This window comes from Myxine glutinosa, chromosome 1 (assembly GCF_964187855.1).
Source record: "Myxine glutinosa chromosome 1, kmMyxGlut1.1, whole genome shotgun sequence".
Lineage (NCBI taxonomy): Eukaryota > Metazoa > Chordata > Myxini > Myxiniformes > Myxinidae > Myxine > Myxine glutinosa.
This window is the reverse complement of record NC_136261.1, coordinates 279,605,114-279,621,479: the sequence shown is the minus strand read 5'-3', so window position 1 is coordinate 279,621,479 and position 16,366 is coordinate 279,605,114. Positions and strand designations below refer to the sequence as shown.

Sequence of the window (16,366 nt, the reverse complement as noted above, 5' to 3'; positions counted from 1 at the left end):
AGTCAATACAACCCCGCCTTTGGCAGCGATTACAGCTTTGAGTCTTCTTGAGTATGTCTGTATCAGCTTTGCACATCTGGATTTGGGGAGTTTTCCCATTCTTCCTTGCAGATTTGCTCTAGCTCAGTATGAAAAGTGCTATACAAAATAAATGAATTATTATTATTATTATTAAAGTTGGATGGGGTAGTGTTGGTGAACAGCAATCTTCAAGTCATTCCACAAATTCTCAATGGGATTCAAGTCTAGGCTTTGGCTGGGCCACTCAAGGACTTTCAAGTTCTTGCTCTGAAGCCATTCCAGTGTTGCTTTGGCTATATGCTTGGGGTCATTGTCCTGTTGGAATGAAAATCATTGCAGCAGTCTAATGTCTTTTGCTCTCTTAAGCAGGTTCTCCTGAAGGATTTGCCTCTAATTTGGTGCCATTAATTGTTCCTTCTATCCTTACAATGTGTCCCAGTTCCTGCTACTGAAAAGCATCCCCATAGCATGATGCTGCAACCACCATGCTTCATGGTTGGGATGGTGTTAGGTGTGTGATGAGCTGCGCTCGGTTGCCAGATGTAGTGCTTTGCATTCTGAATCTCAGACCACAGTCTCATCAGACCACAAAATATTTTGCCTCATGCTGTCACAGTGTTTCACTTGCCTTTTTTTTCCAACTCCAGGTGTGCAGTCGTGTGCCTTTTTCTCAGGAGTGGCTTCTGTATGGCCGCTCTCCCATAAAGCCTAGATTTGTGAAGGGATGTAGAGACTGTTGTCCTTCTGGCAGGTTCTCCCATCTCAGCCAAGGAACTCTGTAGTTCTGTCAGAGTGGTCATTGGGTTCTTGGTCACCTCTCTGTCCAAAGTTTTTTTTGCCCGGTTGCTCAGCTTGGGCGGATGGCAGCTCTAGGAAGAGTCCGGGTATTTCCATATTATTTCCATTTCCTAATGATGAAGTTCACTGCACTCTTGGGAACTATCAACGCTCTAGAAATTGCTTTATACCATTCCCCAGATATATGCCTCCTCAAAATTATATCTCGGACTTCTACGGACATTTCCTTTGACTTCATGGTAGAGTTTCTGCTCTGACATGCACTGTCAACTGTGGGGCCTTATCTAGAAAGGTGTGTTTCTAAATCGTGTCCAATCAATTGATTTGGCCACAGGTGGGCACCAATCAAGTTGTAGATATCTAAAGGATGATCAAAGGAAATTGGATGCACCTGAGCTCAGGTTGGAGTGTCATAGCAAAGGGGTTGAATACTTATTGACTCAAGACATTTAAGATTTTTATTTTTTATTATTTTGTAAAAAAATTCTGAAATGTTTTTTCCACTTTGATATTATGGGGTATTTTGTGTTGATTCGTGACTTCAGGCTGTAATACAACAAAATGTGAAAAACTCAAGGGGTGTGAATACTTTCTGAAGGCACTGTAAGTTTGGTTGTAAAAGCAAAGCTTGTAGGAAGGGGATGTGGAATGTAAAACTAGAGAGTTGGTAGTTCAGGGAATAAAGGAAAACATCTTGCTCTTCACAGTATTTCCTTCTTTTGCAAAAGCTGAAATTGTTGTTTCACATGAACGTATCATTTCGAGTACTGTACTACCTGATCCTTAACACATTGCTAACTCGTAAAATTATATTGATAGACAACTGCCTTGAGGCACTTGGAAGGAAAAACAACAGATGTGAAATTGCAATTCCATTTAGAAAAAAAATGGGACACAAACTTGCCTAAATGGAGAGAATGTACACATCGAGGAAGATTGCATGCAATTAACTGGTTGACCTGAACTCTGGGTGCAGGTGAAGAAAGACGGCAGTTAATGTTGTTGAAAGAATGTCGCAGAAGAGTTGGTAGAAAGCAGACATTTGACCAGTTTATGTTAAGAGTATCTGCCCTTTGACCTCATTTCCTGCTCGAGGCGCACAAGTAAGGCTGAATGGCCTTGGTACCACTGTGACAGGAATCCCAAATACAAAGCAAGCATGCTGGCTTGCACTGGTGAAATTATCTCTGTGACTGAAAACAAAGAGCCTAAGGAGTGATAACCTTGTTAATAGAGTAGTCAGAATATCATCGTTTAATTGGGATGCTGACTTCAATTTACAGTCACTCCAATCTCTGTAGACTTAAGGAAATCCTGAGAAGACCTGGGTGAGCGATGGGATGGGGGAGGTTGGTGAAGAGTGATTTGAGAGAGGGTTAACAAGACGTTGTGCAGAGTGAGCTGTTGCGTTAGCCCAGAAACTTTCACAGGAATGCAGAGTGGAATGTCAGCCCGAGCCTCGGCTTTCCCCTCCTTTTTCCACTGCTGCAATCAAATGGGATGTTTCGATGTTGGCTTTAGGATTACCAACGCTCAAATTGCTTTTGGTTATGCCACAGCTTGAGGACGTCATGCAGACTTCACAGGGTAAAGGGTCCTTTCTTTTATTTGGGATCACACCAAACACTCCAGCTTCACCCGTTTGTTGAATAGAACAGGTAAAATTAGCATCATTTGCTTTGCATATGAGATGGCTTTTTTGTATTGTAGTAGGAATTTGTAGTTTTAACAAACGTGTACATTATTTTGCCTTATTTCTCCCAGCTGAGACATCAGCACTGGAGTCTAGTGATGGAGAGTGTGGTACCGTCAGACCGTGGAAACTACACCTGCATTGTGGAAAACGCCTTGGGGACCATCAATCACACCTACCAGCTGGACGTAGTTGGTATGAGCCCAAGGCCGAGTGCTCCATCAGGGAGAATTACGTAGCTGGGAAATTAAGAGGGTGGAAGAGAGGTTTGGGTGGGAGCCAGAAGGAGGGGTGGGGGGTAGGGTGAGGGGACAGAAAGGAGGACTAGAAACATACAGTGTTAAACAGGCAAACAATAATCAATTTGCCTCCCCTCCCACCCATCTGCCTGCTTAGAGCGCTCCCCGCACCGACCCATCCTCCAGGCAGGCCTGCCTGCTAATCAGACGGTGGTGATAGGTGGTGATGTGAAGTTCCACTGTAAGGTGTACAGTGATGCCCAGCCGCATATCCAGTGGTTGAAGCATGTGGAGCAGAATGGCAGCGCGTACAGGCCTGATGGGCAGCCTTACGTCGAGGTTCTCAAGGTACTGCCATTCAGGAGTGATTTGTGCCAGGCAGTGCAAATATTGTTCAATTGTTTCATTGTTGTATAGCAGCTCTTAAGAAGTAGTCTTAGAAGATTATATTTGCAGTGTCATTTGCGTTGGCCCAAACAACAACAATTCTTTTTGCAAAAGCTGAGCTGCTTTGTAAAGGGTCTTATGATTCGTTGACCTTCAAAGCTAATTTGACGCTGAGAAATAACTGGAGTAAAAATCCAATTCATCTTAAGAATCTATATGAAATAAGCTTTTTCATGCATGTGAACCACTTTAAAATCCATTGTGTAATTGCCAAAATTCAATATAAAGATAATTGATAATTGACAAACTGGTTACTGCAATAAGCACTTTGTTTTTTGTTTTGTTTTGTTTTTTAACTATACCCTGTTACAACAAAACGTCTAGTGTATTGTTGGTACTTTATCGATTACCATGGAATTTCACAGACAATTAGAGAAGACGTTACTTATGCTACGTGGTCCTTCCGGGGACTACCTGGTCTCGGTGACCCCCGGACCGTGAGAGGAACCCCGCCAGAAAGATATATGATTTATACGCTTTCGTAACGCAATCAATATGAATTCCCGTCAATAAGAAACCCCACACCAAGGATCCGGATTAATCAATAATATATTCCCAATCAATCAACAACAATCAACAATCAATCAACAATATTACTAAGATGGCCATCTCATATATTTCCCCCCTTGCCCCACTCACGACACCCTCAATAGTCACTGTCCCTCACAATGTCTCTGGGCCCCTCCAGACCAAGGTGAAGGTCGACTTCTCCGCACACGGGTGGTTGAACGGACCCCTGGCTGACGTGCTCCAAACGTGCACGTCACGTACCGGGAACAGCTGCTGCAGCGCACACCTCCTCGGCAAGCCACCGAGGTCGGAGCCCGTGATCGCGGCCTCTGGGCTGTGAACGGCTCGCAAAGCGCGCGAGGCCCAAGGTGCGACCCGTACACGCCCTCGGAGGCGTCGAGGCGAACAGTGCCGGACGCTTGGTTCCTTCCAGGAACCCACGGCAACCTGACACGTAACAGGCAATCACCCCGCGCAGGTAACTCCTCTCGCCAGACGGGCTTTTCAAACGCAGCGTTCCAAAGCAGATAAAGATCGACTCGGCTCGCGTCGGAGCTGGTCGAGGATCAAGATGGCCGCTTCTCTCCCGACCTTGTCTTTTTCTTCTTCCGGTTCACCATCCCGTTTCCGGTCTCCTGTTATCAGGAGCGCTTCTAACCATTTAACCACAACAACCTTTAATAGAATAAACATTATAGTGTAGCAGCATAGCAAACCTGTTGTGCATTTTGTGATACAAGCACCAAATTTGGCACAAATGTACATTAATATGTTGCGAACATTTTCAGATATTGGGCCACTTGAAATTCCGTAATTTTTTTTTTCAAATTTTTTCAAATTTCGTAATTTCAAATTTTTCGGGTGACACCGTCACAATTTCGGTCTTCGAGGCCGGCCGATATAGTGGGGCGGCTTAGCCCAAATATTCAAAAGAATTGTGCATTTTGTGATACAAGCACCAAATTTGGCACAAATGTACATTAATATGTTGCGAACATTGTGTGGTCAGCAATGAAGACGAGAGTCTGAATTACATGTATGCAAAAGACCTTGTGAACCAGTGAAGCAAATACACGGGTAAGCATGAATTAAATCTAGGGCATGATATAATTTCCATGATGTTTACCTCTACACTCAATGGTGGAAGGAGGTAATGTTTTGATCCCAGCTTGTCTGTATGTCTGTTTGTCTGTTAGTCCACAAAATTCCAGACAAAGCTTGTAGTAGTGGTAGTTGTAGTGGTAGTGGTGATAACAGAAATTGTTATATAGAACTGAACTTATATTATTATTATATGCAGAAAATAACTTCATTTCTATATGCCCTGCAGTGGACAGGTTAATTGGTTTATGCACTGAAGGGGTCACCCTGGTGTGCACTGCTGTGTTCTGCCTCACTGAGTTGTTCAGGTATGATGTACTCAGCACAAGCTTCCGGTCGGCCCGGAGGTGGGGGTGCGGGGCCTGTCACGGAACGTCAAAACAAACGGCCTGCCGGGGCCGCCCAAAAGTCGGGCGTGAGGGGCGCGTCCACTAATGGAACGCCTCTCGCTTCCCAGATCGAGGGCCACGTGGTCAGGAGAACCTCGTCCCTTCCGGTCACACTTTGCCTATCGGCCGGCCTCGAAGACCGAAATTGTGACGGTGTCACCCGAAAAATTTGAAATTACGAAATTTGAAAAAATTTGAAAAAAAAAATTACGGAATTTCAAGTGGCCCAATATCTGAAAATGTTCGCAACATATTAATGTACATTTGTGCCAAATTTGGTGCTTGTTTCACAAAATGCACAATTCTTTTGAATATTTGGGCTAAGCCGCCCCACTATTAATAAGAAATGACCTGAATAGTAATTCACATAAATCCGGAATCCGTAACACTCCCCCCCCTTCAAGAAAGAAAGTTTGAACACCGCGAAAACTTTCTTTGCAGGCCAACTTTGATAAACAAACAAGATACCTCACACCCCAAATCATCAGTTCCCCCGGGCACAATTATCCCATCTCAAAAATAAAGCAACAACATTTCACAAAACCCCCAGAGATTCCAAAGGTAATTCACTCTGGACCAAGCGTCAACAACTTCTAGTTTCTCTTGAATGCCGGTTAAGGGGTGGTGACCAAAACCCCAAAGTTAAACAACTCGATAGCACTTTTTCGGGAGGCCAAGCTGAGTATACACTACATGGACGCCTTAAGGAATGTGGAGTTCACGGTTAGTCCGGGGAGGAAAGTTCATTACATGGACGCCTTTAAGAACGTGGAGTTCACGGTTAGTCCGTGCAGGAAAGTTCACTACCTGGACGCCTTTAAGAATGTGGCGTTCACGGTTAGTCCGTGTAGGAACCCAGGCTCGGCGGCTCCGCCGTATATAGTGCTTCAACTTCTCCGGACTCCTAACAGTTACGGTGGGACCACTTGTCCCAGTAATTACCTGACTGGCGGTCTCCGTCTCGGCCAGTGCTCTGACAATCATTCTTTCGGGAGATGCCGTAACTCTGGGAGCCTCCATAGTAATATCGGCTGCTGCCAACACCCAAACTACCGCCAAGTTGTCCTCTTCTGTAGACCTCTCGACGCCTACGAAATGCCTTCCCTACTGTTATGGTCCGACCCTCCAAATCCTTACCATTCCAATTCTTCTCTGCCTCTCTGGCATCTTTTGTGCTTGCAAACGTGACAAAGCCGAACACTCTTGACCGTTGCGTTTCCCTGTCTTTTGCCAACCGCACTTCCACCAGCGGCCCATATCTGTTGAAGACAGAGGTCAGAACTGCTTCCTTTGTTTTGAAGTTCAGTCCCCCTACAAATAACTTGGTACTTTTGTCGCCATCACGAGCTGGTGTGGTGTTATTTTCCCTGCTGGGCTCTTTACCAACCCCCGGGTTACCATAAACCTGACCCCCGGCCAAATCATTCCCGATAACCACAGATACTCCCTCTACAGGAAGCGTGGCTTGTAAACCGACGGTGACCGGTCCTGACACCAAATCGGATTCCAAATGGATGACATGAAGTGGCGCACTAACACAGCCACCGATCCCTTGCAACCGAACACTATCACCAGTTGCTGTACTCTTTGACAATGGCAAAATGCCTTCAAGCATTAAGGATTGATGGGCTCCTGTGTCCCTCAATACCCTAACAGGTCTTGGGTTAGTCAAGTCTCCCTCCAGTGAGACAAACCCCTCATAAATAAATGGTTGGTAACTCTTCTGTGGGCGATTTCTTACGTTTGCCATCGCATTCGGAGTTGTACTAGTCGGACTCCACTCTGGGTTGTCCCTTTTCATGAGGTAACAACTGGACATCAAGTGTCCAGGTTTTTTGCAAAAGGCGCAAGTAGGCCCGGAGGAAAAACTCGTGGTCTGCCTCGGGCCCCCCGGGAAATAAGTTTGTCTTGGGCCCGTAGCCCCCTGATTTCGAACAGTTGGGGTATCAGAGTTGTCCCCATAAACCTCTCGAGGCCGCCGCCATGTATTGTCGTTCTCCGCACCGGGTGTTCCATAACTCCCCTGCTGAAGTCTAGGCGAGGAGTTAGGTTTGTGGACCCCTATCCGGTGTGTTAAGGCAGAATCATCTGCCATGGTGGCTGCGTCCCACAACTTTGGTACTTTCTTTTCCTGCAGGTACACTTTTATGTCCTCGTGGACACACTGTTGAAATTCCTCCACGAGGATCAAGTCACGCAATGCTTCGAAGTCTTTCCCGACTCCTTTTGACTCACACCACCGATCAAACATGTTTTCTTTCACTCTGGCAAACTCCACATGGGTCTCACTCTCCCTCTTCCTGGCATTCCTGAATTTTTGCCGGTAAGCTTCAGGAACCAACTCATAGGCTTTGAGAATGTGCTTCTTCAATACCTCATAATCTGCACATTGGTCCATTGGTAGCGCCGAATAAATATCTTGAGCTTTACCCACCAGCACACTTTGCACTAGTATGGTCCAGGCCTCCTCCGGCCACTTTAACTGTCGAGCCACTTTCTCAAAGTGTGGAAAAAATTTAGCGACTTCCTTTTCACTGAAGGGTGGAACCAGCCTCACATGTCTGCCCACATCCCAGGTGTTCTGGCTAGGTGTCGGCCCAGTCAGCAAGGGTGGTACCTCTCCCCGTTCTCTCATTAACTCCAGCTCCTTGAATTTAATTTCTTGCTGAAGCGCCATGTCACGTTCCTTTAATTCCCTTTCGGCTTTTCTCTCCTCTGCTTCGAGTTCCCTTGCAGCTCTCCTCTCCTCTGCTTTTCTCCCTTCTAACCTTTCCTGGAGTTCTCGTTCCACTCTCCTTTCCTCTGCTTGTTTCTCTTCTCTCCTCTCTTCTGCTTTCCTTTCCTCTTCTGATCTTTCCTTTTCTGCTTTCCTTTCCTCTGTTTTCATCCTTTCTAACCTTTCCTGGAGTTCTCGTTCCACTCTCCTTTCTTCTGCTTGTTTCTCTTCTCTCCTCTCTCCTGCTTTCCTTTCCTCTTCTGATCTTTCCTTTTCTGCTTTCCTTTCTTCTTCTGCTCTTTCCTTTTCTGCTTTCCTTTCTTCTTCTGCTCTTTCCTTTCTTCTTCTGCTCTTTCCTTTTCTGCTTTCCTTTCTTCTTCTGCTCTTTCCTTTTCTGCTTTCCTTTCTTCTTCTGCTCTTTCCTTTTCTGCTTTCCTTTCTTCTTCTGCTCTTTCCTTTTCTGCTTTCCTTTCTTCTTCTTTGATCCGTTCCTGGCTCCGTAATTGCAACTCCAGTTTCCGGAGCTCAACGTCTTCTGGTTCTTCGGGTAGCCACTCCCAGGCTAACTCGTCCCATGTTCCTAATCCCACCATAGATTGTATCACCGCGGTCTGCAACTCTGCCTTCCTCAAATTAGTTCGGACCTCCAAGTTAAAATGTTTGGCCAATTTCAAGAGGTCCAATTTTAGTAACGCTCGGAACTGTGCCTCACTCGGGGTTACCGCAAAGTTCTGTGCCACAAACGCCATGGTGCCTATTGTTAACACCTGTTAACCTTCACCCAAGACTTTACCACAATTTCCCAAAAATTTACCAATTAATACTTAATTAATAAATTTTAATTAATAAAAATATTATTTTATTATTTTATACAATTTTATATCCCGGACGAGCCCCCATTGGTCCATTGGTAGCGCCGAATAAATATCTTGAGCTTTACCCACCAGCACACTTTGCACTAGTATGGTCCAGGCCTCCTCCGGCCACTTTAACTCTTACGTGGTCCTCCCGGGGACTACCTGGTCTCGGTGACCCCCGGACCGTGAGAGGAACCCCGCCAGAAAGATATATGATTTATACGCTTTCGTAACGCAATCAATATGAATTCCCGTCAATAAGAAACCCCACACCAAGGATCCGGATTAATCAATAATATATTCCCAATCGATCAACAACAATCAACAATCAATCAACAATATTACTAAGATGGCCATCTCATATATTTCCCCCCTTGCCCCACTCACGACACCCTCAATAGTCACTGTCCCTCACAATGTCTCTGGGCCCCTCCAGACCAAGGTGAAGGTCGACTTCTCCGCACACGGGCGGTTGAACGGACCCCTGGCTGACGTGCTCCAAACGTGCACGTCACGTACCGGGAACAGCTGCTTCAGCGCACACCTCCTCGGCAAGCCACCGAGGTCGGAGCCCGTGATCGCGGCCTCTGGGCTGTGAACGGCTCGCAAAGCGCGCGAGGCCCAAGGTGCGACCCGTACACGCCCTCGGAGGCGTCGAGGCGAACAGTGCCGGACGCTTGGTTCCTTCCAGGAACCCACGGCAACCTGACACGTAACAGGCAATCACCCCGCGCAGGTAACTCCTCTCGCCAGACGGGCTTTTCAAACGCAGCATTCCAAAGCAGATAAAGATCGACTCGGCTCGCGTCGGAGCTGGTCGAGGATCAAGATGGCCGCTTCTCTCCCGACCTTGTCTTTTTCTTCTTCCGGTTCACCATCCCGTTTCCAGTCTCCTGTTATCAGGAGCGCTTCTAACCATTTAACCACAACAACCTTTAATAGAATAAACATTAATAAGAAATGACCTGAATAGTAATTCACATAAATCCGGAATCCGTAACACTTACTATATGGCATTTCTTCGCAGGTTTTGCAAATCTATTATTTGGGGAGATACAATTGGTTAAGACTTACAATGCTACCGAATTTACTGATGAAATATTACCTTGCAAGGAATCAGATATTTTTTAAGCTTTCAATTGATATTTCACATGGAAGCATTGATGAGACTTTTACTTCTGAAATGTTTGACATGACATGTTTGCTACATTGCGAATTATGGAGAAACAATTTTTCCAAATGAACTTTTTTTTTATTCATAACTGCTGAGATCACACTAAACACTATTATAGTCGAAGGAGGTTACATTTCAAGAATACCTGCAAAAAAACATGTACAAAACAAAATTCACTGGTTGCAAAAGTATTCAGCCCTTAGGTCAGTACTTGGTAGAAGCACCTGTTGCAGCAACGGCTGCTATGAGTCTTTTTGGGTCGGTCTCTACCAGCTTTGCAGTGAGATGTTGAAATCTTTTCCCATTCTTCACGTGAAAATTGCTCTAGTCCTGCCAAGTTTAATGGGGATAGTCGATGGCCTGAAATCTTCAAGTCTGTTAATTTGGGTTCAAGTCAGGACTTTTGGCCACTCACAAACAATTATTAGTCCCCTACCGGTTTCACTTGAGGGGACGATTGGTTTGTTCTTCGTCTGTCTATCCATCTGTACGTCTGTCCGTCCCACCTTTCCCCACACCCTTTAACATATTCAACGGAAACTTGGTACATGGCTTTCGTATGATAAGTTACAGAAAAAGTTGAAGTTTTGGTGCGTTCCGTCAATTTTCCATGAAGTTATGCTCTTTTTGGATTTTGAAAATATCACGTATTATACATGGGTCAGTTTTCTTTACTCCCCCCCCCCCCCCCCTACCCTTTAATATATTGAACTGAAACTTGTTGCATGGCTTTATTATGATAAGTTACAGAACTGCAACTTATTCTGTGCCTTTGAATGTACCTAAATAATTTGTCCTCGTGGATATGACACACAATTGCTTGGAAGAAGAACATTTATTGGGACCACTAGGGGACATGTATTGCACAGCAATTCTCCCTCTTGTTCTTCTTTATAAAGACTAGCTTTCCATTTAGAAACTAGAATGGCACTGAGTAGAGTACATTCCTCCGCCGGGCTGAACAGTTAACATTTTGTATCCCACTGATAGGCTGGATTTGGATCTGGACCTGGACCAAAATCTAATAGACTTGGTTTTGTCACCTAACCAATTCCTCCACCTAATTTTGTCATAATCCATCTGACACAACTTTAGAAATATCCTGCTATATATCGTTTTAGGCCCCATCTGTCAATGGTGAAGCTTTGGATCACTGTCCAGCTGAAATGTGAATCTCCTACCCAGTTTCAGATTAATGGCTGATTCGAACAGGTTTTCATCAATAATTCTCCTGTACTATGCACCATCCACTGTCCCTTCTACACTAACAAGTTTGCCAGTCCCTGCTGATGAAAAGCAGCCCCATAACATAATGCTGCCACCACCATGCTTGACAGTATGAATAGTGTTGACTGGGTAATGTGCAGTGTTATGCTTGCTCCAGATGTAACCCTTTGAAATTAGAGCAAAAAATTCAATTTTTGTCTCGCTTGACCACAAAACGTTTGCCCACATGCCTGCAGTATCATTAAGATGTTTTCTTGCAAACTCGATACGATCTTTTAGATGCATATTTTTCAGTAATGGCTTCTTTATTGCCACCTATCCATAGAGGCAAGCTTTGTGAAGGGAACGGGATATGGTTGATTGATGAACACTGACCTCTATCTCAGACATAGAGTCTTACAGGTCTCTCAAAATCATTGTTGGATTTTCAATGACATCCAGAACCAGTTTCCTGCTTGCCCGGTTGCTGAATTTGAATGGGCGACCTGATCTGGGTAGAGTCTGGGTGATATGATGCATCTTCCACATCTTAATGATGGATTTCGCCACAATCAAAGTGATAATGAGTGACTTTGAAAACTTCTTATAACCCTCTCCTGAACGGTGCTTCTCCACCACTTTGTCTGACTTCTATGGAAAGCTCCTTGGTCTTCGTGTTTGTCTTGTTGGTTGACTGAGTGAATTGCACATTAAAATTTCTTCGATAAGTGGGGGAGTTTAATTTTTATGTTAAACACCTGATTACATACAGGTGAAACCTATTGCACTTATTTTGCAACCTTTCAAACAAATAATTAGCTCCTGAAGAAATTTAGGGTTAATTAGGCAAAGGGTTTGAATTCCTTATGCAACCAAGAATAATCTGATTTTCTCTGTTAATCTAACTTATTCATGTTTTATCTGCATTTTTTGCTTTATCACTTTGAAGTAGTTGGTGAAGGCTCTTTGTAATGAGTTTGATTTGAAAGTATCATGAAATAAGCTCAGGTGGAATCAAAATGTGAAAACTTTATAGCGGCAAGGGGGGTGGGGAATACTTTTGCAGGCCACTCTCTATAACACCCACAATCTAATGCTAGCACATGGGCCCCCAGTTTAACCCACCCTTCTGATGCAACGTCCTTTCTGCAAAGTATGGATCTGACATTTCCGTCCAAATCCGTCCATAACTTTTTGAGATTTCCTGCTCACAGACAGACAGACAAACAATGATGGACGGAAACATAACCGCCATCTTCCTTCGGTGGTGGAGGTAACAAACAATGACAATACATAATCCATTTGCAAGTAGGTAGCATTAGTTGGTGCACACTAAAGATCCCACGGTGCCTTTTGTGAAGAGTTAGTATGTTATCACCTGCACCCTGATCAAGTTACAAATTCCTGCATTCACCGATAGGGGGAGTTTGATTGATAATGTCATGACTTTCATCCTTTTATTGCTTCACCTGTTATTGTGTTTACATATGTACATTGAGAACCTGACTGATTTTATTACATATTCATTCCTGTTGTCTGGTTGTTGTTTTTTGCATCAAGGAATTGTTGTGCTACACCTTGTGTAAACAAGGAAGCTCTCATAATATATCCATGAACTTTGATTTCAGATGCATCCAAGATCCCGCAGCCCGTATATAGGTCTTGAATCGTCAGTTGAGCAAATTTGTAACTTTCAAGTCACAAATCCACCATATTTTACTTGGCGCTTAGTGTGATGCTGTCGGAGTCATTGTCCTTCAACGGAATTTCATGTTCAAATGTAAAATGACCACCAACACTGTATAATCGTGCATTCACCTGTGACGATGATAAAAGTTGTTTTAACTGAGTCAAAAAGAAAAAGGGGAAAGATGTTTCCTTGTGTTAAATCAAAAAATATGCACACAATGTCTGACAAGGGAAGTGTAATGACGAGGAGAGACAAAAGACAAAAGAGAGCAAGAAAAGTCTACCTTTATCAAGAGGATTTTGTTCGCATCTAATATTCATCAGGATTTATCAAGATGCATCCACCTGAAGGTACCTCTAAAACATCTCGTATTTTCTTCCCTGTCTCTCTCCATGCTTTAGTCCATTTCTTTCTTTCTTTTTCTTCCTATGCCCCCCAGCACTCTGGTATCAACAGCTCTGACCTGGAGGTTTTGAGATTGCAGAATGTTTCTGAAGCTGACGAGGGGCAGTATGTGTGTAAAGTTTCCAATTACATAGGGGCAGCTAACCAATCTGCTTGGCTGTCTGTTATACCTAGGTCTGCAGGTAATATCCTCTCACCTTCTATCTTATCTGCTATCTCCTCTATAATCTCATCTCCTTTCTTATCTCGTCTCATCTCGTTTCACGATCTCCTGTGTGAAGGCATTGAGCGATCCCTTGAAATGGATATGAAATTAAACTGCACCGGTTCCCAGCTTGAATCTTGGCCACAAGTTATAAAAGCCATTTGGATGAATAATATCCTTCCTGTTGGATGAAAGGGAATACAAAAATATGCACTTTTCTGGTGGGTTCTTCATGGTTCTTCCATTTTTGGCTTTTTGCACAACGTTTAGGACACCCAGCGCAGGTGTGTCTGATTCATTGGAACAGCTGAATCAAGGTGGTGGGACTACAACACTGCTTCCCCCCAACCCCACACTGCCCTTCAGTGTCATCTTCTCTCTTATTCCTTCTACCTTCAGCCCTACCCAGCCTTTGTAAACCCTCTTCCTTGTCTATCTCCCATGTCCACTATTCTGTGCAGACAGCTGGGGTGAACACTACGGACAAGGAGATAGAGGTTTTGTACTTGCACAATGTCTCTCTGGCTGATGCGGGAGAATACACATGTCTTGCTGGGAACTCCATCGGGATATCACATCACTCTGCATGGCTCACTGTGCTTCCAGGTACTTTGCTTCTCCCCCTCTTTTTGGCTATCTTGCTTGGTTCTCCCACTTGCTTGCTGGGGTCTGGTTTTGCTGTCTAGCTCACTGTCTCTTGCTTTCTAGACAGTTGCTGCCAAGTATATACATTCCCGCTTCACCTTCCCATCTGTATGTTTCTTTGTGTCCAAATCCCCAGTCTACATTCCTTCAAAGTTTCCTTGTCAATGTTCCAATTAACCTCCCTGTCTTCCTTCAGCTCCCTCACTTGAACTTTGTTCCTTTATTCATTCTGTCACTCACTCGCTCTCCCTCTTTCTTGAAGTTTTCTATCTCGTGTTTATCCTTTCAGAACACCTCTTTTTCTTTGTTTTTCCCTTCCGTTTACTTCATTTCATTCCCCTCACTCCCAGATCCCCTCTGATCTTGACCAACTTCTTTTTTTTTTACTCCCACTTGCTTTTGTTACTCACTTTTCCCCCCTGCTTTGTTTACAAACCATTTCGTATCACAAGAACAGCGACATACTTTACCACCTCTGATATCAATCAAACTCGATAATAATGAACAAACATGTAACACAAAATTGTGGTTTTTCAAGTCAAATAGTTATTGAGTTGTGACCTTTTAAATTTTAACTTTTCTAGTTTGTACATTAAATGACGAAGCATCTAAAACGTCGCATTTTTTGTATTTTTTATTATGTACATCTATGTTCCACATTTTCCTTCATAAATGGTGATCAATTACATTACAGTGATCAATTCAAGCAGAAATGGGACCTGAATTTCAATTCTATTTGAAATTGATGCCATGTTTGCTGTAATTTATTTTATGGACGTCAATTCTCTTTATTTCAATTAGATACAACAGTGATCTTTTGTGGATCTGTAACCTTTTGTTCTGAAAATATATCTACCTTGGTTATGCAAATAAATATTGATTTGTATGATGTTCACATTATCTGTGTTCATGCAAAGTTTCAGGATAGGACCTTGTTCAATGCTGTTCATGAAGAGAAGCTTAAACTGGATAAATAGTTTTAAAAGCATGGGGTATAACAATTAATTGTATTAATTTTCCATCACTAAAGCTCTAAATATACTGTATATATTTGCTGTGGTTACATCACATCTGTGTGATAGATAACCTGTAGGTTTTCCATATTGTATTTAACGGACTGAGAAAGGAAAGTGAATCAAAGGAAGTGTAAAATCGTTGCAGGATGTAGAAAAAGTGAATGCTACTGAAAGGTTATTTGATTAATAGATAAGATCTTTATTTTGCTGGAACAGGTGCATTCTCGGGATGCTTATGTGTAAAATTCGGATGACTATGATTGCTATTGCGCTTGTGATTTACTACATCCATTTTATTTGCAATGTGGTGAAACTCACTGTACTAAAACGATTGCATTTGTAATTTTGTGCATTGCATGCATCGCTATTTCGGGTGCGACTTGAAGACTGTGGAGGGAAGGGGGGGTGGGGGTGGGGGGAGGGGGAAGGAGATGGGGTGGCGTTTTCACAATGGAATTGCGGTTGGGGGAAATCGTTATGGTCATTTTTTTTCAGCTATTTGAAAAAAGGTTTCTCTTTGCAGCAGACATCTCTTCTTCATTTTCGTCCTAATCTTGGAGCACTTGTTGAATTAATTTAATGGAAATCTATTTTGATAATCGCACGACAAATTATGTTTATAATCGTGTACCTAAATGCATACATTAGTTGTATCAATCATAATCACAAATGTAGTCGTGCAAGTTTGTCTGAAGCAGCATTTTTTTTTCCAACCGCATACTGCAACATCAGAACATTTAACAATGTAGAGTATATAGATTACAGTAGATCTGAGAATCGGAAAGATTTGTTGATGTATATCTGTGTATGGAAAATCACACACACACACACACACACACACACACACACACACACACACACACACTCACTCACTCACTCACACAGCATGCTTCCAAATGCCTCTTTCATCCTTTTAGGAATGGGGGAGGCTAAATATAGCAGTATTTGTTGATCCAGTCAAGGCCCCATTCTGAAATCTTGCATAGATATGGCCAAAATTGATATTGTAAACTAGCAGGGACCTGTGGGAATTCCACGGAATTTAAAATGCGACTTCAAGCCCTTCAAGTCCTCCCCCCCCCTCATAAACCCCCAAGTCCTCAACCTCCACCTTCCAAAACCAAGTCCTCACCTTCCCCTTCTCAACCCTAAGGTGTCAATCCTCTCTCCACTCCAAGCCTTCAAACCTCCTCCCAATCCGCCATGGTCGCTTGTCCAACTCACAATTCTGGACGTTTGTCTATCCGTGTAATT

General features: G+C 43.5%; 1 protein-coding gene across 1 annotated transcript in view; it reads left to right on the top strand.

The window, feature by feature from the left end:
- The window catches only part of LOC137438016 (fibroblast growth factor receptor 2), a 150,340-nt gene that overhangs the window by 78,266 nt on the left and 55,708 nt on the right, over nt 1–16,366 (top strand). Inside the window, exons 5-7 of the mRNA XM_068132870.2 lie at nt 2,584–2,707; nt 2,909–3,099; nt 13,913–14,057. Coding sequence (XP_067988971.1) covers nt 2,584–2,707; nt 2,909–3,099; nt 13,913–14,057 — 460 coding nt within the window. The remainder of the gene's footprint in view (nt 1–2,583; nt 2,708–2,908; nt 3,100–13,912; nt 14,058–16,366) is intronic.